At 39.6% G+C, this 24,260-nt stretch overlaps 1 protein-coding gene across 1 annotated transcript; it reads right to left on the reverse strand.

Annotated features, from left to right (window-relative positions):
• Window positions 1-3,194: 3,194 nt before the first annotated feature.
• On the reverse strand, window positions 3,195-22,844 carry LOC121856089 (NACHT, LRR and PYD domains-containing protein 10-like). The gene is made up of 7 exons (XM_042351386.1): window positions 22,293-22,844; window positions 15,124-17,898; window positions 9,125-9,282; window positions 8,585-8,732; window positions 7,748-7,936; window positions 4,343-4,451; window positions 3,195-4,234 (listed from the first exon to the last, which is right to left on the reverse strand). The coding sequence occupies exons 2-6, from the start codon at window positions 17,634-17,636 to the stop codon at window positions 4,421-4,423; spliced, it is 3,039 nt and encodes a 1,012-aa protein (XP_042207320.1). The 5' UTR covers window positions 17,637-17,898; window positions 22,293-22,844; the 3' UTR covers window positions 3,195-4,234; window positions 4,343-4,420.
• Window positions 22,845-24,260: the final 1,416 nt, after the last annotated feature.

A 24,260-nucleotide genomic window follows, 5' to 3' on the forward strand; every position in this document is an offset into this window, starting at 1 on the left:
ATCACGGCAGAAATTTGAATTAAAATGGATGTTTTTTTTTATTTAGAAATAATAATATAGGTTAAGTATTTAGAGTATTTTTTTATTAATTTACATGCCAAGATAATGCTGATGTCTTAACCTTGATTTGAATGTGGAACTAAAAATTACACCAATTTTAAAAGTTTCCAATTTCCATATTTTAGTTCCCTAAATGAATAGATAATTATATATACAAAAATAAAAATATATGCCAATTCAACAAATTAAATATAAGAAAAGCATCTTTATTGTCACCCTATTTTAAATACTGTTACTTTAATAATATCAAGGATGATTAAAGAAACGAACGTCTATAAAAGTTAAAAGTTATAGGTAATAGCTGAAGGTTGTATGAAGGCTGAAGCTCGCAGTTACAGGATACAGGTGAAATCTTCAAATACAAATTTCAATAGTTAGTTGACTTGTGGTGAAAATGAATAAACAAATTTTATTCATTCACTGAGGTCACCAGCGAGCAGCGCCATTGTTTACATGCGGCGAGTCTGGAAACTTACAATGATAACAATACTACTACTATCATAATAAAACATGATAACATTGGTTTGGTATTTATATATATAGACAATGAAGGTATACAACAACAGTGCAGGTAGCTACATGTTTTGTGGGTTAGTGAGCGTAATATGAATCGTCTGATTTTATGTTAACTGATGTATAATTTATTGTTAAAAAATGAACCAAACTAATCTAATTTACTGTAAAATACTGTACTACATTAATCTTGTATTAAAACAGAAAACTGTATATTGGTTGGGCTGCTACAGATAAGCAGTTTCGTGTGATCTCCAGATGCTGTGAGGTTGATTACTGGTAAGCGGGAATCAGGTAAACAATTTTAGGCTATGTTACGAAGGTTAGCTTGGTTAATTTTATAAACAATGAATTATTAAATGTAGCAGTATCTGACACTTTGAAAAGTTCCAGTACAGAGATTGGAGCACCTGAACTCAAGGTAGGTTATCAACCTACCTTGCCTGAACTTGCCTAGCTTATACTACAGACGGGTAAGGGGCGACCTAATTGAGGTGTATAAGCATCTCAAGGGGCACTACTCAGTCGAGTGTCCTTACCTGGAGCTGGCAGACGCAAGCCCAACAAAGGGTCACAGCTCAAGATTGAAGAAGCCGCAGGTCCAGAAAACTGTGAGGGCAAACTTTTTCAGAGTGAGGGTTGTGAACTCTTGGAACAATCTGTCAAAAAATGTTGTGACGGCACCGAGTGTGAGCTCTTTCAAGAACAGACTTGACCAACACTGGAGCAGGTTCAGGTACATTCAGGAGCCGGTGCAAGCCTAGTACTTGCCAACAGTGCGTAACAGAGACGTGACCAATTGCCCAAGCGGCTAACGAACCGATCAGTGGTGAAGAGAATAAAAGTAAAAAAAAGTACAGTACATGTATCGTAGAGAGGGAAAGGTTGCTGCATACAGGGTTCCTTGTTATCCAAATGGGTTAGGTTCCTTGAAAACAACTCCAGGGTTGTGATACGAATTTTCAATAGGACCACCATTCTGATAAACAATATTACCTACAGAGAGCAAAAAAGAATTACTGTATAAGAATAAAAAATTCAGATAAGCAAATTTTTGGATACCAATCATTGGGGTAGCTAGGGATGCCTGTAGCTACTGGGGACTGTGATATGTACTGTAAGCTTGTATAGAAATAAAAGTAAATAATAATTGTAAAATTATAAAAACAGTAATACTGAAGCTAGTTTTATGGATAAATTAAGTCTTTAAAACACTATTATTGAAATAGATACGGTAATAAATTCTTACCTCTGGCCTAAGACACAGTTTTTGGCCAGAAATATTGGGATTTATAAGTTACTGTACAGCATTTTCTTTTTTTTACCAATATCATTTGAATGTTTAAGTAATAGCTACAGTGACTGACTGGTTTAGTTGTATGTTAATTCTTTGTGTTGTAAATTATTTCAAGAAATAAGAAATCATCTGTGAACCAAGTGTTTGTTAAGGGCTCAGTGATCAGTTCTGGCTAAAACCATAATTAGTTGAGGGATGTTATTTTTTATTCTTCAGTGTCAAAGGTGCATAGGTAGTTCCGTGGTCCAGAAAATTAGGTCTCTCAAAAATTGGGTTAGGTTAGGTTCACCCATTTACCCAATATTTTCCTTGGGACCAATCTTCAGGACTGAATATTCCTAGCACTGGTAGTTTCAAAGTGGGAAAAATACCGTAGCTTAATGATGTTATGTTTTTATTTGTTGGAAGTTACCATTCGTTTGCTATAGCCACTGTGGACAGAATGTCATCACACTAACCAACATAGTAAGTGTTACAGTGTGTCTCAGTCAAGGATTTATGTCCTGTGGTGTAAAACAGGAAACTTATTATTTTATTTCTTGTTTTAAATGCAGCAAATGGTGAGATAAGTTATTTTTCTTAATTTTTATTTTGTATTCCACAGTTAAGATAAATGCTTGTACTGTACTGTATATTCAGGGAAAAGTAAAGACATTGGTTTTGGAAATTCCAATACAGTACACAACTGTACTGTATATTTTTATTTATCATCTTTTGTAGAAATTTTTGTTGTGTTCAACATTTTAAACATTAGTAGTTATAAATAGTAGCCATATGAAATAAATATTGTACTGTACTGTACACTACAGTGAACCCTCACTTTATGCGGTTAATTTAACCCACGGCGGCCCGCATAAAGTGAGAAACGCGTAAAGTGAACAACATAACATTGGGATTAATTGAAATAGAGACCTGGCCGACCCCCAAACTCCACTTTTTCAGACACAATACCTACGTTGTAGTAAAAATAACTTCTTAATTTTATGATGGTATGCACACACAATTAATAATGAAGAGAAATATCAATAATATTAGGTTTTTTAACACTTACATTAGTAGAAAAGATGGCTGGGCACACGGGGATGGGGGGTTGGTTCCGAGGCAGAGGGCAGATTATTGGCCCTCACCTGTATCACTTGTATCAATTGTATCACTTTCCACCACAGAGGCTTGCAGGGCCTCTTTGTCAAACCCCTCAAAGTCCATATAAGTCCATATCCTCACTATCATTATCACTATCACTGACTTGGGCCGGCTGTGGTGGGTGGCGGGTTTAGAACTCGGTAATGTTTTGATGACTGGGCGACCTTGTGCGCACCCTGCTCGCGCCGCTCTCCGCGTAAAGGGGTACACGCACCGCGGAAAGTGAGCATTCCGGTTTCGGCAGGGAACCGCGTAAACGTGGAAACGCGTAATGTGGGACCGCGTAAAGCGAGGGTTGACTGTATATCATAGAGATCAACCATTACTGTACCGATGGCTAGATCTTCTCTCTATGCAAATGATGCGAGAAGTTGGGTGTTTTATAGCAGTGATGGTGACATATATATATACAAAAGATTTGAACAAGATGAAATGAGATGGTGAGGTAGATGTACAATGTGACCCTGAAAAATAGGAATCCCTTTTCAGAGCTAAGATGGCAGCTGGATATTGATAATATTGACAATATTTTACATAGAAATAGGCTGGGATAGTTTAGGCATGTGGATAAATGGATGAGACCAACTGGGTCAAGAGATGCATGAGTTTAAATGTTATGGGGAGGAGAGCCAGGGGCAGAGGTTGTAAGATATAACATTCGAGTTAAGAACCTGACAAGAAAGATTGCATAGAATGTAAAGCTTCCATTAGGTTATAGTAGGTAATTCATGCAAGTGCAGAAAATGGCTCTAAAATGATGATGATTAACCTTAAACTTAGCTTGTCAAAAATTGTTCAGAGGGATATCACAGTAGTGATCAAGATGCATTTGAAGCTTTATAACTATTTCCCTAAACTTGTTTATATAAAAATTATGAGAGTTGTATGACTCAAACTGGTGCCACTGGGCTCAAAGAGAAATAAATCACGTTTGAGGCACCAGTTGTCTCTGTGACTCACACCAGCACTCAGTGACATCATCCAACACTGGTTAGGCCTTCTAGGAGTCCTATAGGAGACTTAAAAGTCATACTGTACAATTCAAACTGACAATTAGATATTGTTCCCAAGACCAACACAAGGAAAGTTGACCAATTCCAAGCCATGGTAGGCATTATGGTCCAATAGGGAGATGCATGTTGGCTGGAGATCCTCTTGTCACTTGGAAATAATCTTGAGGTGATTATAATTCCCAAACTTCTGCATCATTGACTCTGTAACCTGCAAATAAAGTAAAGATTACAGTACAATGGTAGACTCAGGTTACAAAATGCACAAGTTCAATGTGTACTGTACATTCTGTGTTAATAAGGATGGCAGATTCCTCACCTAAGTTTGACAAACTTCTTTCAAGTTAAGGCAAGTCCATTGTTAGTTGGAGAGATGGTGGTGTCAGTTGGAGGTAATCTATAACTCCCAAATGTCTGCTTCACTGATTCTGCCAATAAAAACAAAAAAGGAAATTTAGTGCTCTACAGTACACCACATGGTAAGATTCATCTGAAATAGGAGTTCAGATTCTGTAATGTGTAGTGAGATATTAAAGGATGCAACACTTACAGCAGAAAGATTGAGTATAAATCAGTGAGTTAAGAGAGTGTCTGTATGCTGTTGGATAAAGGCTTGTGGGGGGGGGGGGGAAATAAGTTCCCTTGTAGAGCAGCTGAGTCATGAGGTAGTGTTGATAAGTGTGACTCTCTTTAGTTAAGAGCCAGATGCATCAGTGAACTGTCTTATGTGGGTTTTAAAGGACTGCACTCTTATTATTTTGTCTTTAACTGTAAACATAACCAATTAAATTTAGAGTGTGAATATTTATTTTTTCTTCCGGTTCCCACCCTGAAGTAAGTAACATCCTCTCTGATGTGCTGCCTCTTGTTGCTCCTGCAAATACCATGTGCCAAAGAGAATTCCCACTTAGACAAAACAGATAGTCACCGTTTAGTCTCACAAAGTAAGAAAAATATACAGTTAACCCTCACTTTACGCGGTCCCGCATTCCGCGTTTCCACGTTAACGCGGTGCCTTGCCAGAACCTCACGTGCTCACATTACGCGGTACGTGAACCCCATTACGCGGAGAGTGTCCGGCGCGACGCTATTTTTAGATTCGCCCCACCCGCCACCCGCCCGCCTGCCTGCCTGCCTCTCCCTCCTCCTCCCTCCGCTTGGGCAAGCGGCACGGTAAGGTTGCGCAGTGTGTGTCTTTGTTGCGTTATCACTGACGTCATATGACGTATCAGACCTGTGATTGGCCATGCATCCCTACCCCCCTCTGCTGCTAGCTGTAATTGGCTTAAAGTATTATGACGTGTCCACCCGGGGGAGGGAGGGAGGGAGGAAAGACGACGCTTGACCTAGCCGCGGCAGTTTCATCCCTCAAGGCCACTCCGTGTAAACGCGCATCCATTGTTCCGTAAAATGGCTTCCGCCGGACCACCACCCCCAGAGAGAAACCTTTCCTTACCTGGACCCAGCGGCACTAAACCAAAGAAGACACGACGTTCCTTAAGCTACGAGGTGAAGTATAGCATCATCCAAGAGTTGGAGAAAGGAACAAGGCAGGTTGATTTGGCGCGCCAGCATGGCGTGAACGAATCTACGATCCGGACTATAAAGAAGGATTCAGCCAAGATAAAGGAGCACATGAAGATCACAAAGTCTACAGGTGCTTCTATGATCAAGTATTTTCACAACCAGGTGCTTCTCAAGACAGAAAAATTACTTGTGAGGTACTTGGTGCGTCAGGCGCGACGGAACATGGCGGTCGACACGCGCTCTGTTAAGGACTACGCACGTGAACTGTACATGGCAGTGGCACGAAAGATGGGAACTTCAGAGCCCAAACCCTTTAATGCTTCCTCTGGGTGGTTACAGAGGTTTAAGATCCGGAACAAGATCACCAATATAAACATTGGTGGTGAAGAAGCGAGTGCTGATCGTGCTGCGGCTCGGGAATTTCCTCCGTTTTTACGTGAGATTATGGAGGAAGGACAGTACAGTGACGACCAGGTGTTTAACATGGACGAATCTGGTCTTTTCTGGAAAAAACTACCTTCCAAGTCCTTCGTTGTGAAGAATGCCAGCAGGATTCGGGGCCGGAAAATGCAGAAGGAACGCATCACCGTCCTGTTTACCACCAATGCCTCCGGTACCTGTAAGCTCAAGTTATCGGTGATCCACACAGCCCGCAAGCCGCACGCCTACAAGAGCATGGACATGACCAAGCTAAATGTCCACTGGCTGACCGCACGTAAGGCATGGATGTTCTCTACACTGTCCCTCTCCTGGTTTGATGACTGTTTTGTTCCCGATGTAAAGAAATTCTGTGAGCGACAGAATGTCCCATTTAATATTTTGTTGCTGCTGGACAACGCACCAGGACACTCGCCCCTACTGTTAGATCGTCACCCCAACGTAAAAGTGGTCTTCCTTCCTCCCAACACTACGTCTTTAATCCAGCCCATGGACCAGGAGTTGATTTGCAATGTGAAAGCTGCATTCTCAACAAAAAAATTCCAGCTCCTGAACGACTACACCAACACCAGGGAAGAGTTGCGTAACCTGAGTGACACCACCACCGATAGCAAGAGCGAAGAAGATGAGGATCAACAGTTAGAACAGCAAAAAATACTCTTCAAACAATTCTGGAGAGTATTTAACATCAAGAAAGCTGTGGACTTCTTGGTGGAGTCATGGGATCAGCTGTCTATTGCTACAATTCGTCACGCATGGAGACATGTGTTGCATGGAATACCAGGTGAGAGGAGGAGTCAATCTGTGACTGGTGAGGTTCAGAATGTTGCAGTAGCAGTGGACCTTGCCAGAGAAGCTGCGCAGACTGTTACAGTTCCAGGCTTCTCCGAGACCACCAACGACGACATCCTGGAGGTGATCAGAGATCCTGAAGTGACTGCCGACGAGATGTTGGAAGAAGAACACGTCAGTGAAGAGGAGGAAGAAGGTGCGTCAGTCTCCGAAGAACACAATTTAAGTCATAGTGATATTAAGGGTGCCATGGAGTGTGCAGAGAAGATGAAGTCCTTCCTTTCCCGCGACAATGACGATGACCGCTATGAAGTCTTCCATACCCGGCTGGTGCAGGCTATGGAGCCGTACATCAAGGTGTATCACGACAACATCAACGCCAGCCGTCAGCAAAGCATAACAGATTTCTTCGCCCGCAACCCACCACAGCCAGCCCAAGCCAGTGATAGTGACAGTGAAGTTGACTTTGAGGGATTTGTCAGGGAAGCCCTGACAACTGTAAGTGACAGTGATGGTGATTCACCTAGTAATGGTGATTCACCTGAGGGCCAGTAATCTGCCCTCTGCCTCGGAACCAGCCTCCATCCCTGTATGCCGACCCATCTCTTCTACTACCGTAAGTGTTACACCTAATTTTTAGTTTTCTAACCTTACCTTTATTTTTCCTATGTTAACCTTTATCTTTCCTAACCTAACCTCTTCTATATTACTTGTTTTTTCATACCATCATAAAGTTAAGATAAAATTTTTACTACAACATAGTTGTGTGTCGTCAAAAAGTGGAGTTTGGGGATCGGCCCGGACTCCATTTCAATTAATCCCATATGTTATGTTATTCACTTTCCGCGGTACCCTCCGGGTTACATTAACCGCGTAAAGTGAGGGTTAACTGTATTTGTGTATGGATAAATTCGATTTATTATTACTGTAATTAAGAAATATCATAAATTATGTAGAATATACTTACAGTTTGAGTGTGCTTCTTAATTTCATCAAAAATATCGGGTTTAGTTCCTCAACCTCCACAGCTTTGATTCTGGAGGAGGAAACTTGCACTCCGGACATACCCAGACGAACTCCCTCCAAGTGAGTTGCCAGTAATTTACATCCATTTACTGTAAGTTCACTTCTTGGGAACCTGATACTCCAGAAGATACTTTTGTGCATAAAAGAAAATTATTGTTGTTTAGAATGAGTTCTATAACTTGCCACCAATTAAAGTCACCTACTGAATATGTGCATAAAAGCTCCTGGGGTTTGCTTGTAAAAAATGGAGGATTATAAGTCTTGATATCACAGAGGATATTGTTTCCCTGCATAGATTACACCTCACTTGACATTGTTGTAACCCCAGTTTCCAGAAACAAACACCTCACCACAAGTGCCAGACTGCTTGAGGAAATAAGTTCCTTTCTGACTCTTCTAGTTCACAAATAAGCAAAATGCTTACTCTACCTCATCCTTTTTGATAGCTGGCTTCTGATTAACAGGTTACTTAAAACTATGGAGGTTGGATGGATAGACGAAGTTATTACTGTACTCTGGTACAGTATGAGATAATTGGGCCAAGTTTTATTCTTCTCTGACTGCATTACAAAACTGGGTTCTCTCCAGACTATCCCTTGTATTTTTGGCAATGAATACATATACAGTCCAGTAGATTACTGGATGTGTCTACCAATGATGGAACAATCCTTAAGTGAACTCACATCCCACCAAAGGGGCTGAATAACTCACAATACAGTAATAACTGTACTTCATAATATGGTTCAAGGAATCAACATAACAGATGGATATACTTTACATTTTCACTCCCTGTAGTTTGAGAGTCGCTTTCCCCACCCACTCTACATCTTCATCTTTCACACTTGAGAACCACAGATCCACCATCAACATCTTCTTGGGTAACTGTGGAAGGACCTCTAATGGTACTCTCGCCAGCACATGCAAGTCTATAGAAGGAATAAATGTTAAATATTAAAGTGAAACCTCCATATAATGGGCTACTTTCTCCATAAAATCCATTAAATAGAATTTCCACTGTACTTTATCCTATTACTCTACATCCATAAATGGCTAAACGTACCAAAGTTATGTCAGGTCAGTACATCTTTGGTATGATGTAAGAGTTACTAATAATATGAATCCTCTTTTGTAAACAGGTAAGTATTGTTTTCAGGGTCTGAAAAAAAATCATATTTTTCTATCATATTTTATTAATGAATTGTTTTTCATGAGATTTTTAATAATGAGTATTTTGAGATTTTCTCCAGTTCCATAAACATTACTTTTTTTTAAGTTAGGTAACACTAACTGTAGGAATAATACTGTTAAAGTTACTTACAGAGGAATTGTAATTTAGTCATCCTGGTTGTGAGGTAGTCTGGGGAATCAACTGTATTCTCTACATACTCTTTCCCAATCCCTAGATAGAGGATATCTAACGTAGGAAAGAGGACAGAGATGTTCTTAACAGACACCATGATCTTTGTCACTTGTAATCTGAAATGAAAATTATGTACATATTACAGTGTATTAGTACAGTAGTAAATTTACAATTGAAATAAACTGAAATCACGGTACTATCCCACTGTAATACAGGTATCCCTCGTTTAATGATGAGTTTACGTTCCTGAAAACCTAACGTTAAGCAGAATTATCGCTAAACGAAGGATTACAGCAAATCATGGAAGACGAATAACAGGTTCAAACAGCAGGGTGATAATCACTGTGTACAGTACCTGTACAGGTACTCCTCTAATAATAAATGAGTTTGTTAAAATGGTTTTGAAATTAAACGATTCATTTACAGGTATGAACACCAAACTTCTATAGAATATAAACAATATGGTTCAGAGTTAAACGATTTATTGAGCAAAAAATGAGCCTAATTCAAACAAATTTCAAATTGTATACATAAAAAATAAAAGAAATTACTATGATAAACAATAAAATTTATAAATAGCGCATCATAAAATATAATAGCACATATTTTATATATAAAAAATAGCTCTTTCAACACTCAAACCATCCTCTGTGCGACGTGACACAGTTCAGCTGGGCAGTCACCCAGCTGACTCAGAGACACATGTATTTGCTGTGCTGTATGTATGTTGTGACATCACATTGGGGGAGGCAAGAGATGAGGGGTATCAACTGGCCTGACTTATTAAGGTACAAGAACGCAGACACTACGCTGAATATCATAACTAGTAAAATGACCCATTTGATCGATAAATATATACCCAAGACCAAACCCAGTGCTTCTAAGAATACGAGGGGATTCCTACATATGAACCATGCGGCGGTCAACAAAATTAAGAAGAAAACCCAGAAATTCAAGACGTGGGTTGGGTCAAACGATGAGCAAGACAGGAGGATGTATGCAAGAGCCAGAAACCAAGCAAAGATAGAGTGTAGGAGGGCTGAAAAGGAGTTCCAGAGGCTGGTTGCACGCGAGGTCAAGTCAAACCCAAAGGCGTTTTACTGCTATGCAAAGTCGAAATTGAAAACGCGAGTAGGAGTATCAGACCTGAGGCTTGAAGATGGTAGTTACGCAGATTCTGACCAGGATAAAGCTGAGGCATTGAACAGCTTCTTTTCCTCAGTGTTCACAAGAGAGGATGCAACTAACCTTCCTGCGTTTGAGGACAGACGGTTCGACACAGCACTGACCCACATTGTGTTCACAGAAGAGGGTATTAGAAATAAACTGTCCAGGCTAAAGGTCCATAAGAGTCCCGGACCTGACATGGTGCATCCTAGAGTGCTAAGAGAGCTGTGCAACGAGCTTGCAGAGCCCCTGAAGATTCTGTTTTGTAAATGCCTGGATGAACAAATGGTCCCCAGTGAATGGAAAGTGGCTTATGTGAATCCTATCTTCAAGAAGGGCGATAGTCACTCCACGAACAACTATAGACCGGTGAGCCTGACCAGCATAATATGTAAAGTACTTGAGAGTATTATCAGAGATGCCGCGATGGAACATCTACTACGAAACAACCTTGTAAAAGATTGCCAGCACGGTTTTATGCCAGGGCGCTCTTGCTTAACACAATTGCTCAAGGTATTGGATATTTGGACCCATATTCTAGAACGGGGTGGTAATATCGACAATATTTACCTAGATTTTGCCAAGGCTTTCGACAGTGTACCCCACGAAAGGCTGAAAATCAAACTGGAAGGGTACGGAATTCGGGGAAATGTCCTAGCGTGGATAGAAGACTTTCTACATGACCGCAAGCAGTGTGTGGTGATTAATGGCACGAAATCGTCATCTGTACCTGTAACAAGTGGGGTACCGCAGGGTAGTGTATTGGGCCCGCTGTTGTTTGTTTGTTTCATAAATGACATGCCTGACGTTGTACACTCCTCCATACAAATGTTTGCCGATGATGGCAAGTTATTTCGGGAAATTAAGAACCAAGCGGACTGTGAAGAGCTGCAGAAGGACCTCTGTGGGCTCCAGGAATGGTCGAAGAAATGGCTGCTGAGATTCAATGTCACGAAGTGTAAGAGGATGCACCTGGGGCGTACCAACGGTAAGGAGGCTTATCATATGTCCCAACGGGATGAAGAAAATGCACTAGTTGAGACTGTGTGTGAGAAGGACCTAGGTGTGTATGTTGAAAATGAGCTGAAGTTCTCGGGCCATTGTGAGAAGAAGGTACGGTAAATCAGGCAAATAAATTATTGGGTCTTATAAGAAGGTCGTTCAGATATCTAGACGGTCCGTCCCTCGTGACGATCTTCAGGAGTGAAGTGCTTCCCCATCTGGAGTACTGTCACCCCATCTGGTCCCCGAGATATGCTAGGGACTGTCAGTTGGTTGAAAATGTTCAAAGGAGGGCCACCAAACTGGTGCCTGCACTTCAGCACCTCAGCTACCCTGAGAGATTGGAGCGCCTGAACTTGCCTAGCTTATACTACAGACGGGCAAGGGGGGACCTAGTTGAGATGTATAAGCATCTCAGGGGGCACTACTCAGTTGAGTGTCCTTACTTGGAGCTGGCGGACGCTCGCCCCACAAGGGGTCACAGCTCAAGATTGAAGAAGCCGCAAATCCAGAAAACCGTGAGGGCAAACTTTTTCGGAGTGAGGGTTTTAAACTCTTGGAACAATCTACCAGAGAGTGTTGTGACGGCACCGAGTGTGAGCTCTTTCAAGAGAAGACTTGACCAACACTGGAGCAGGTTCAGGTACATTCAGGAGCCGGTGCATGCCCAGTATTTGCCAACAGTGCGTGACAGAGACGTGACCGATCGCCCGGGCGGCTAGCGAGCCGATCTTTTGGTGAAGAATATAAATGAAAAGAGACGTGACCGATCGCCCAAGCGGCTAACAAGCCGATCAGTGGCGAAGAGGGTAAAAGTAAAAAGTAAAAAAGCGAGGCTGGGCTGGTGAGTCAGCGCACTACCTTCACACATATATATGTTCACTTCACACACATGCACACCCATGCTCTTCATTTTTTTTTATAATGTTATATTATATTTTCTTTATTTCTAAGCCACATGAGAGTAGTGTAATGACTTTTCCACAACTTTAATAGATTCATTACATGTAATAATAGGAATATGTCATCTAACAGCCCACTTTTTCCCCTTTCCAATGAGATAAGTTATCACAAAACCGAATTTGACCGAACAAAAAGCGAGAAATTATGTCAAAATTTGTTTATTGTTAAAGCAAATTAACGTAAAGTGAATTAACACTAGAAGAGGGATACCTGTACAGGATTTATTTGTATAGAATCATAAATTTCTGGAAAACTGTAGTTTTAAATATTCTTTTCCAATATAGTACAGGTAGTGTACATGTTAAAATGAATTTCTGTACACAAAAATAGAAAAAAAAAAGTTTTATGATACAAAATGAAAATAATAATATTATTTATTCAGTAAAACTGATATACAGGTTTACAATTGGATAGGTAAGTTCATAAACTATGCAGGTATACAGTTCAATGTAGGTGCAGTATATGATGTATGTAGGCCATGAGAGTAAGTACAGTACAGTACTGTATACAGTTTCCTGTGTGCCGAGACAGTACAGGTAGTACTGTATACAAAAATGGTAAACAGTAAGGCAATTCGACCAAGGATATCCGACAAAGCTGTCAGATGCTTATTTCCAGGAAGGTCCTTTGCTTAGGCTTATTCTCTAATCAGTGACAGTGTCATATTATGGAATAAATTATGTTTGTGTTTACCTTTACTTTATATGTTCTCTTGTTCTAATTGGGTTTTGCCTTGTTCTGTTGCAGATGTATTGTATATGGATTTATGAGTTGAATAAAACCTTGATTACTGAAGTTATTTGATATCCTACGACAATCAGTACAGTGGTCCCTCGGTTAACGAGCACAATCCGTTCTAGAAGGTTGCTCGTTAACCGAAAAACTCGTTAACCGAAACAATTGTTTCAATGGGTTTTTGGGTAATTGGTTCCAGCTCACCGAAAATTGCCTAAATTCAACAAAAAAGGTAGAAAAGTACACTTACTTTGAGTTGTGTATGTAGAAGGCTCCTGGATGATGATGATGATGATGGGAATTAGAATGGGGTTGGAGGAGAAGGGAGAAGAGAAGGCATTGGGGTGGAAGAGAAGTCACCCCATGGCGCCATTTCACCCATAAAATTTTAGTTCTCTTGGTGTAATTCAAGATTATTTTCTTTAAATCAACATCGCACTGCATTATATATTGTCAATATGTAAAATAAATTTCAAATTGACCAATAATTTGCTTGTAAACACAGAAAAAAAGCGTTTAGTTGAAGAGAGTCTCAAGCAAGATGTTACCTCCACTGAAAAGACACAAAGACTGACGCCTGTATGCTGTGTTGGCAGGCTGGATGGCGTGCCACAAACTAGTGAGCCTACCTTCAATTATGTTCAATTATTGTTAAAATGACTAAAAAATCTAATATTAAACTTTTAAAATTATTGAATAGTATAAACTTCTTGATATTTACTAAAAGGGTAAAGAATTTAAGCCCTAAAACCGATTACTGTATTGGCGGACTAATACTACAGCTGGTGGACCGCCAAATGCAAGCTAAAACAAGTGGAGGTCGGCTCGTAAGAAACTCGTTAATCGAGGGATTGTTTGTTAATTGAAGTTAAGAATCATATGGAAGGTAACTCCTTAACCGAAATCTCGTTAACCGAGGCGCTCGTTAACCGAGGGACCACTGTATGTCTACAGGGGTAATAGTGGAAGTTTTTTGGTAAGTTCAGCAAGTATTACATTGTTTTTGGACTATCCGAAGCTGACAGATCACTCCAACAGCACAGTCCAGTACAACATTCTGTGGTTAATAATATAGAAACTTACTCTCTTCTCCTGCTCTAGCTTCACTTGTTATGCATTGTTTAGTTTTAGCTTTGAACTTTAATACCATAACTGGTTTTGATGTGGTCTGGTAACTTGTTCCAGTCTGATATGGCAGTAAAGAAGAAAGTTTTTTCATTTCACCTCCGACACCAGGTACCACAAAATTATGTTAGCTTCCTGTTGTGCCCTGCCGGTTCATATTCTTAATCCTTACAAAGTTTGTTGCTAAATACTCTGGGCACAGTCCATTGAAATCCTGTACAGTAAGTGTGATTCAGCCTCAGTTGCTTTCATGGCAAGAATGAACATCACTGCCTTGTTTTGAATCATTTATAGCTTCTGTGTTAGGGCATAGTACCATGACGAGCAGAAATAGTCCAAGTGACAATGTATGAGGGCCAAGCAAAGGGTCCTACGAGCATTTCTACAGAGGGCATTACTTTCAACTTCATTATTTATAATTAATTCACCAGACAAACAAGAGTCAAGAGTTAGTCCAAGGTTTTTCATTGAGGTTACAGTTGAGATGGATTGATTCCCATATAGTAATACTGTACAGTACAATGAATTTGTTTACCCTTTAGAGTTTCCTTTTTGATCCAAATGTATTGCTTCAGTTTTTCCAAGATGTAGGGATACTTTGTTGTCTCTGACTCATTGTTTGCATGACTCCAGTTCAAATGATAAACTCGTTAGCTACATCATTTGGATCTTTACCTAACACTAAAGGAGCATTGTTGTTAGCATAGAGCAAAAGTTTACAATTAACACTAATGAGCATGTCATTTACATAACACAGCAAAAGTAAAGGTCCTAGGATACTCTGTGGGACTCCACAGGCTATTGGCTTGGATGATGACTTGGTGTTATTTGCAACAACAATATGTCTCTTGTTGCTAAGATATGATTTAAACCAGTCAACAGACCCAGTGCCAGTAGCCAGCAGTTTTTCACACAGTATATCATGATCGACTCTACAGGTAATAGTAAATTAGATACAAGCTTACCCAGTGTGGTGTTGCTGGACCTTGAGGTGGTTGAGGAAGTCGTCAGAGCAGTCCATCTCAATGTGACGCCAGTGGTGGTGAAGGTAAAGCTGGATGACACATTCAAACTGAGAAACCTGATGCAAAAGTTCCACAAAACCTGGAAGACTTTGAGGGTCATTACTGATGTCCAACTCTATGTTTTCCACCTTAACAAATTTCAAAAGCGCAGATGCAGCTTGAATATTCCCGTCCCTTACCTTCCAACGGTCTTTGAAGATGACCTTACTAATATGTTCTGCCAGCACAGGGTTACACTCTGCCTCAGTTAACACATTTAGCCACTGCTCTGGGTTTCTGACTCCCGATTTTACTAAAAAGTTCACTATTTCTTCTGCATATTTTTCTAACATGTTGCTCTTCTTTGTTAAAAGGCCCGCTAGATGCATTAATATATTCTGGTATTTATTGAGATGCAGTTCCTCTTGTTCCTCCTGGTTTAGTTCCTCAATAACCTCATATATACTTTTAGGTTTACTTAATGCTGCAGAAATTCGGTTTTCAGCAAACTTGATAATATCTGTGCAGACATCAGCAGATATGTATCTGGTTTCCAAGGCCTTTTTTATTCCTCTAGTTATATTTTCAATAGTTTTCTCCACATCAGTTTTGGTTAGGGTTGTCAAGATGTATAGTGCGGAATAGAAATCTTGTATTCCTTTATGAGGAAAACTAAATCTCTCCGAATACTCAGATTGTGTGTAACTCTCCCTGTGAGTCAGTGTGGCAGAAAATAACTCGGCTGATGGCAGATGGAGCTTCCTGCAAACATCTACTAAGTGATCTATACTTTCTCTTTCCAGGGATAATTTATCCTTTTGTAATGCTAATAAACTTTCTCTGTACAAAGCTTCTAGGAATTCGGTGTATCGCTTTTCAATACTTTCTACACACAAATCTTGTTTTTTTCTGTTCAGTCTTTCTATCAGCTTTTCCTGTGTAAACTTCATGTAAGTAGTATAGAGACTGGTTGCAGATGTTAACCATTTCACTGCATTAGGATGTGCAACCCAAAGATACGTCATTAGGACCAGATTAAGTGGAAGGCGAAAATGTTCCGAGAGGCGAGGCGATGTCCTTAGAAAGTTGATAAGACCTTCGGTATCTTTTGTGCTCATTCCGCTTCTCTTCATCCCCTGATCCAACTTTGTGACAAACTCAGTCATTCTGTCCTTTGAAATCCCAGCCAGCTTCAAGTGACACAGTTCAACACCTGAGGGAACCATCTTGTACAAGACGGAAATGCTCTCTGGTCGTGTTGTGCAGATCATACGCAGGTTCTCTGTGTTTCCCTTAAAGTGTTTGTGAAGTAATTCATTCACCAGCCTCTTTGAAGAGCTGTTGAGCTCATCTAAACCATCTACTATAACCAGGACCTTTAAGCTCAACACAGATTTGATCAAGTCCTCGTCTTTAAAATGAAGTGAAGTCTTGGGTAGTCGAGACAACAAGAACTCCATGAAGCTGGTAATGGTAGAGTCACGGCATCTGATGTGAAACAATAAATCACACTGATCTAATCCAGAAATTAAATTACTGTGCTTTGACCAGTCAGACAGTAACAGTTTGCACAGAGTCGTTTTGCCTGTCCCAGCAACTCCTTCCACTAATATAATAGATGGTTTCTTTCCAACACTGTTTCTGATATCAAGAATATTTTCATAATTTGGCTCCATGCTTATCTTCTGCCGAGTATCATAAACCATTTCTATTTTTGTGAAAATTGATGATATCTCCAGACTCTTACCTCCAGTGAGTAATGTGACTGGGTCTACCTGAGACTCCATCTCATATATTCTTCTAAGTTCACTTGTACCAGAGTCACTTAATATCATCTTCATGTGATCGATAGCTATACCATTGTTCTTACTGTGCCACTGGAGAGCAGCTGGAGAAAGAGGGGAGTCACGAGTCTCATTTATCAGATCATTGATGTGTCTGATGTGTTCTTCAATTTCCTCGCATGGTTGTTGATACAGTGAGCCAGCCACTTTTAGAGAATTTGTCAGCAAATTTCTTAATTCCTCCATTTTTTTTACCATTTCATTTTGTGTCATGTTCTGTAGGTGGCTGTGAAACACAATATTTCTAAGTTGTTTTAAATCATTGATGATAGATTCCAGTCGAGAATCATCGTGAGTTAACCAGATAGGGTCGTGTTTGGGTGCCAAGTTTGCACACGCTAACTGAATACAAATAAAAAGTAAAGTGATGTCATATGTTTTGCCAGTGTGATCTGTCTCTATTTTGTGTATTTGTGCCTTGTTGAAGTTCCTTTGAAATATTTTAGTTGGCATCCCCTTACAATTCACAAGATACTCTCTGAGGGACATTCCTTCAGGTTTCTGACATCCCCACTGAAAGATCTTACACAGGGTATCTTTACCGCTCGAGTTTATTACTGAACTCAAGCGAAATACGTGAAGTTCTTCCTCACCAATCTGATAACTGTGTAGCTGCTTAAATTTACTCATTATAGTGTGTGGAATTCAAAAGCTGTATTGCTTAGTGATTATAAACTTCATGTAATGCGAGTTTTAACAATTCCAGCAGCAATTTGATAAAAAAGAAAAAAAAAAGAAGTTCAGTCCATCACCTATGCAATAGTACTGTATACTGTAATGTTATACCTCAATTTTGGTAAGGACAAATTCTTTAATAATTTAAGTTACCATACAGTCCATAATTCCAGTCATGCCTTCTGATGTGTTTTGAGAATGTATTATCTTGAATTTTCTGAAAAGAAAAGGAGAAAGAAATTAGTTCAGTGACCCGAGTGTGTGGCATATTGACACACACTTAGGATGAGAATGAAAAAAGTTTTGAAGTTATTCTATTATGTACTGTACTATTAGGTCGTCCAAAACACCTACTAGTACTTAAGCCACAACACTTCTCTGCTCCTTTAATCTTATACCCTTCATCTGCCTCAATAGTCATATTAAGTCAATAGGTGTGAAAAATGTGAGCTTTCCAAAAAAATCTGTGAAAGTCAGATTCTTTGTATAGTTGGAAGTCTCAACACAATACAGTTAAGGTTAAGTTGGGGTAACTACAGGATAACAAAGAGCATACAGTACTGTACAGTATAAGATGTTCACCAAGGATGATAATGTTCAGAATTGGGTTTGTCATACATAATGTTCACCAATCATAAGTTGACTTACTACAAACTGGAGATAATTGGAGGATGAAACTGATAGGTGCCGGTGCATCCTTCCGTAACCCGTTTTTCCAATAATTGAAAACCAGTTTTTAAAGTGCACAATGGAAATCATATCTTGAGTTTGCCATACATTGCTACATATTATAGGTATGTGACAAACACATTTTAAGTGCATAAACATCAGGTCCCCAAACAGCCTGTGTCACTCAGTACTGTACAGGATATAGTTGAGATGACTGATTTAATCATTTAGAACACACAACCAAATCCATGAACACTCCTTTAACCTGAGTGAAGTGAAGAATGTTTTTAAACTAAGGGACAAACATTATAGCAAGGAAAAACTGTAATGCACTGTACAGTATGGTTATGAGGCCATTAAGATAGGGTGCTGTAGTTATTGTAATGTACAAGTAAACTGTAACAGAAAACCAAACGAAGTACAGTTAGTGGGACTAGGTATTAATATGAGAAAAATACTGTAAATTTAGATAACAAAAAATGTGATACAGGTACAGTACTTTGGTTGTAAAATAAGTTAATGTTGAGGGTAAAAAGGCTGGAGGAAGGTATGGGCTGGGAAGGGTGAATGATATGAACACCTCTTGACTGATTAATGTTTATTGTATACAGGTAACTGATTTTTGTCTGTGGAAGTTTATAACTTTGATTAATTAGGTTTCACCCATGCCAGTTTTATGCAACATTGTCTGATTATAGGGTATAAAATTAATTTCAGCAAATTCATAAGATAAAACCTTTGCTTATTAGCTGTTCAGTCAGTTGGTCTGTTATTCATTACATTGTTATGAACTTTATTGTCCAGTGTTAGTACAGGAGGTAGAGTCTCACTGGATAACTATAACATCCTTCCCACATGTGTCCGGGCCAAGTAGGATTCAAACTCATGATGTAGTAATGTGAGATTGCGTGTTATCGCTGTACCACCAACACCTTCATGGTCGAATTACCTTACTTTTTACTATTGTTATGTACCTGCACTGTCTAGGTATACATTAGAAATAGTGTACGTCCATGGTTTATATATACTGTACGTACCTTTACACCTACGTTGTCAATATACATGTTGTACCTGCATTGTCTGTATACATGCCAAACCAGTAAACTTGTATTGTGATATTATTGAATAAATTTCTTCTTCTTCTTCTTATTATTATTATTATTATTATTATTATTATTATTATTATACAATTAAATGCTCTTATCCAAAATTTACTATATATATATATATATATATATATATATATATATATATATATATATATATATATATATATATATATATATATATATATATATATATATATATATATATATATATATATATATATATATATATGCTTGTAGGGGTATCGAGAGATTAATGTTGTCTAGCACTCAGGATGGAAGGAAACTATAATGTGGTTTTCTTGTATAATATATAAGTTATATGATAGACAGTCTGGTGCTGGAGATGCCGTGTGGTGGGGAGCTGCTCAGTAGAAGACGTTCAGTGAGTAGCGTGTTGAAGGAGGTAGATGTGCAGGAGCTTCGTTAGAGAAGATGTTGCCTGTTGCTGGCCTCCTGGTTGAAATAAATGTTAACAGCGTGGAGCTTGCTGGAGGAGGTGTTGCTTGTTCAGGAAGAATGGTCAGAATGAATCTCAATGGAGAGACAGAGCTTATATACCCAGCAGCAGCCGCTATGAGTCATGTTGGGAAAAACCCGAGAAGTCGCCGGTGACTGGTTCCGTTGCTAAGATACGGTAACATCTGGTTGGTTGCTAGGGAAGGCGGCACATTGGAATGCCATACGCAGTTTGTAGGGGAGACGTCCACTACATGCTCCTCGACTTACGAACGAGTTACGTTCCTGAGGCTTGTTTGTAAGTCCAACTTTACTCTTGTAGATACCATACATATTGTAAAAAAAAATTTAAAGATTGTGGATATTTAGTACAGCTATACCCTATAATACAGCCTTAAAACCTGGCTCACTCTTCTCCTCTTAGGTAATGTTTGTTCTTTCTGAAATTTGTTCTTTCTGAAATTTTCTTCATAATAATCCAGTCTCATCCACATTAAACACCTGTTCTGACAGATAACCCCCCCCCCCCCTCAGTGATGATGTTTGTAGCTCTGAAAGTTTGTAAGTTGAACGTTCTTAAATAGAGGGGGAAATTCGTAATGTGGCACCAAAGAATTAAATGACAACTTGTCCCGCGTGACGTCAACTGCATCTTTCCGTGAAATCGCCGTGCTAGAGCACTGAAGGTGGGGAAGACATTTAGTTGCATGGTGAAGTGAATCCAAGTACAGCATTAGTGTTGATACAGTTATATGTTGAGTACTATCGGTTGAGGAAGCCACAAGTTTTTAAAACTTTGGACTGAACTCTTGGAACAATCTGCCAGTGTTGTAATGGCAGTATGGCACTGAGTGTAAGCTCATTTAAGACCGGTAACCAACATTGACGCAGGTGGAGTCAGTACATGTCCGAGTTTCTGTATGCAACGGAGACATGACCGACCGCCCATGAGGCTAACAAACCTGTCTGGCGAAGAAGATAAAATAAAGTAAGAATGGAAGAACAGAATGGTGCTCAGAAACCAAATCAAAACATAACTACATAATTATGAACACGGTAAGTTGAAACACGTTATAACTTGTTAATGAGTAGCGAAGAGAATAAAAGACACCGAGCTTCCCGAGATGGTCGTCACATCTGTATTTATACTTTTATTTTATCCTTCGCTAATCTACTGTGGAGTTCTATTTTTAATCACACAATAAGTTGTCTCGAAGCATCTAATAGTATATGTATTTTAGGACATGTGAAAATTCTAAGCGAAAACCACATTTAGAGTATATTATAATTATTGCCACAGGAAGCTCAACTAACTCACCACGGACCCCTACTACCACCACCACGTTTGTCAGCTGTCCAGGGCTCAAGGTTCCCAAGTGTCTCCAGACGCACTTAGAATTCTAATATTTATTATTCTCTAAGTGTTACTAAAAGAAGGTATGTGAATAAGATTAGAGTCTCGGTTTAATATTATATGCAATTCTGGATGTAAATTTTTGTATCAGACAGTTTGGAGAGTTCGTACAACAGAGGATAAAGTTAAAGTAAATTTGTAATGTAACATGAAGCAACTCCCCAGTTTCGCCATGTTACTACAAATACATCACCCTGAGCATTCACTCCCTCACGCAAGCGGTGTTTAGCCACTGCACCTATTCTCTCCTAAAATTCACTTCAATCCTTCCTTTATTCTTCCCCTGAACCTCCTTCCCCACTGTCACTAGAAATTTTATATATATATTTACGTATCCCCACTGCCAGATTCAGTAACTTCCTACCCGTTGTTCGTACACATTACTATATTTTTCCTGTTATAATTGACTCCATGCAGACACCATACATTTTATATAACGTGATTGATGATATTTTTCTTGAATGTGGCTGCAAGAGATCATGAAGTTCTACAAACGTTGGATATATTGATATGGCAGATATGCATAATGGAAAAGGTTAAATATCCGTAAGACGACGTGTCCAGAAACGCCAAGTAAAGCTTTTGACAGCCTTCTTGGGTTTTCCATAGTTGAATAGACATACTGTTTACCATAACATATCTACATTGCGTTAGTGTTTACTGAACTAATGTGAACTTGTAAGGCGATCTTACTGAATAAACATTACTGTACAGTATCTAGTTATGGATACTAAGGCATGTTTGTCCCTCTGGGACAACTATGATTGACATGAAACATGAAAAAATATTAAGTTGGGTAAACCTGGAAGGCAAGTTGTGTCAAGAAAATGTTATTACAAATAATAAGTTGGTTTAAGTGTTAAAATTACTACTAGCGGATGTAAGACAATGTTTTGACTCATCGAGTTTCAAAGGCTCCGTTACCAGCCGTATAACTAAAAATAATTTCAGGTCTTCACTTACTTTAACCCTCAAAACAGAAGGGCAAGTATCTCTAGATTACTTAAGAATCAGTCTGTGGCCACATTTGAAGGTCATTTATGCCACTTTCCCTCCAAAACTGGACGTTGAAAGACGCGATGTGGCAACTGCACTAATATTGGTGGAATACTGACTGCTGCCTGTGCTGCGAGACTGTGAGTGTGACAGGGAGGCGTAGTGGCGCTATGTTGCCAGTGTTTCCATCACAAAACCCCAACGGGGTTGTCATTTGTCAACACTAACCTAACCTAACCTAAGCTTAAAAGTGTTTTATTTTATATTTTATATATGAGACTGGGTTGTTGTCCGTTGTGGTTTTATCCGGTCACCGTTGCCAGTAACGATGGGAATATAAAGTACGCCATAGCTCGGTGTCTGCAGATGCAGCAGCAGAAGGATAGTACTGGTCCATTCAGAAGCTCGTGAAACACTAGCAGTGGAGGGTCAGGGTGCATACTATCCTATGGGAATGGGCAGCAGGTCAACACGCTGAACCAAAGACATAATACTAGGGTTGCCATACGTCCGTATTTTCCCGGACATGTCCTCCATTTAGGTCTCGAAATCTTCATCCGGAAGGAATTTTTAAAATTCTTCAAAAGTCCGGAATTTCACCTTCCATCATTTTCTCCACGAAAAAAAAACATGAAACTGTAATGACGAGAGAGAGAGAGAGAGGGAAGGTGGAAACCGTAGAGATCTCGTTCAGTTTTCGTCAGCTGATAAGTCACGTGGACGCCTGTACGGTGTTGTCAACTTAGCTGTCAAATATTTGATTGATAAGGGGGTAGAAGTTGATGAAGTGTTTTGACCAAGTTAGTAACCTTAAGCAGTTTGTGGAAAATTACAAGAGTGATGAAGAATTCAGTAATCTGCCAACACATAAAAAGTGGACCAGATACTTTGAAAAATCTAAGAACATTGAATGCCGCTCAGAATTACACAATTCTTCTTTGCTATATCATCTCACAATGCAAATGTAGAAAGAGTTTTTTCACTGATGCAAAGTCAATGGACAAAGGAAAGGAACAAATTGAGTGTTGAAACAATGAAAGGCATTCTGACTGTACAGTACAACTTCCGAGAAACACCTTGCAGTGACCTCTATACCTTTCTAAAGAGCAATCAGCCAATACTGAAAAAGATCCGATCTACAGAAAAGTGTGCATGGGCACATCAAGTCACACACACAGTGGGGGAAGAAGACTGCAGCTAAGGGAATGAAGATGTTCAGCCTTAAGCAAAGGTATTTTTTTTTTTTTAAGATTTCTATACCATGTATGTTGTATATTAGCCTGTGTGTGCCGGGCGGGAGGGGGGTGGGGATGTCTTCGGGAGCGTCCTCTTTTTGGAATGTTCAGATATGGCAACCTTACATTATACTCAAGACATGAATGAGTGTAAAATAGTCGGTAATGATACTAGCTGGGATCTCACGACACAGTGGTCAGAATCTTTGAGCTGAACCTCCCACCACCGTGAATTTCCGTGAAACTGGCAACTGAGCAGTTTGATTTTAAGACTCGCGGAAGGATATCGACCAACGTTACTGATAATGGATGACGAAGAATTACATGTTTTAATATATTGTTTATAACAAGAAAACCATAGTGATAGGAGTATCCACCTACCTACCAAATTGTGTTATCTACTGCATTCTTTTACCTTTTACTTTTATCCTCTTCACCACTGATCGAGCAGGCTTGTTAGCCGCTTGGGTGTACGGACAAAACCCCAGTCTCATATATAAAATATAAAATAAAACACTTTTATGTTAGTTTAGGTTAGGTGCTTCTATATGTCGCTTTGTCGGTCTGTCGGTCGATCGGTAGAAAACTGTCGGGGTTTTGTCATGGATTCACCGCTTGGGCGATCGGTCACGTCTCTGTCACGCACTGTTGGCAAGTACTAGGCTTGCACCGGCTCCTGAATGTACCTGAACCCGCTCCA

The sequence above is a fragment of the Homarus americanus genome, unplaced genomic scaffold, assembly GCF_018991925.1.
Source record: "Homarus americanus isolate GMGI-L3 unplaced genomic scaffold, GMGI_Hamer_2.0 scaffold11628, whole genome shotgun sequence".
Lineage (NCBI taxonomy): Eukaryota > Metazoa > Arthropoda > Malacostraca > Decapoda > Nephropidae > Homarus > Homarus americanus.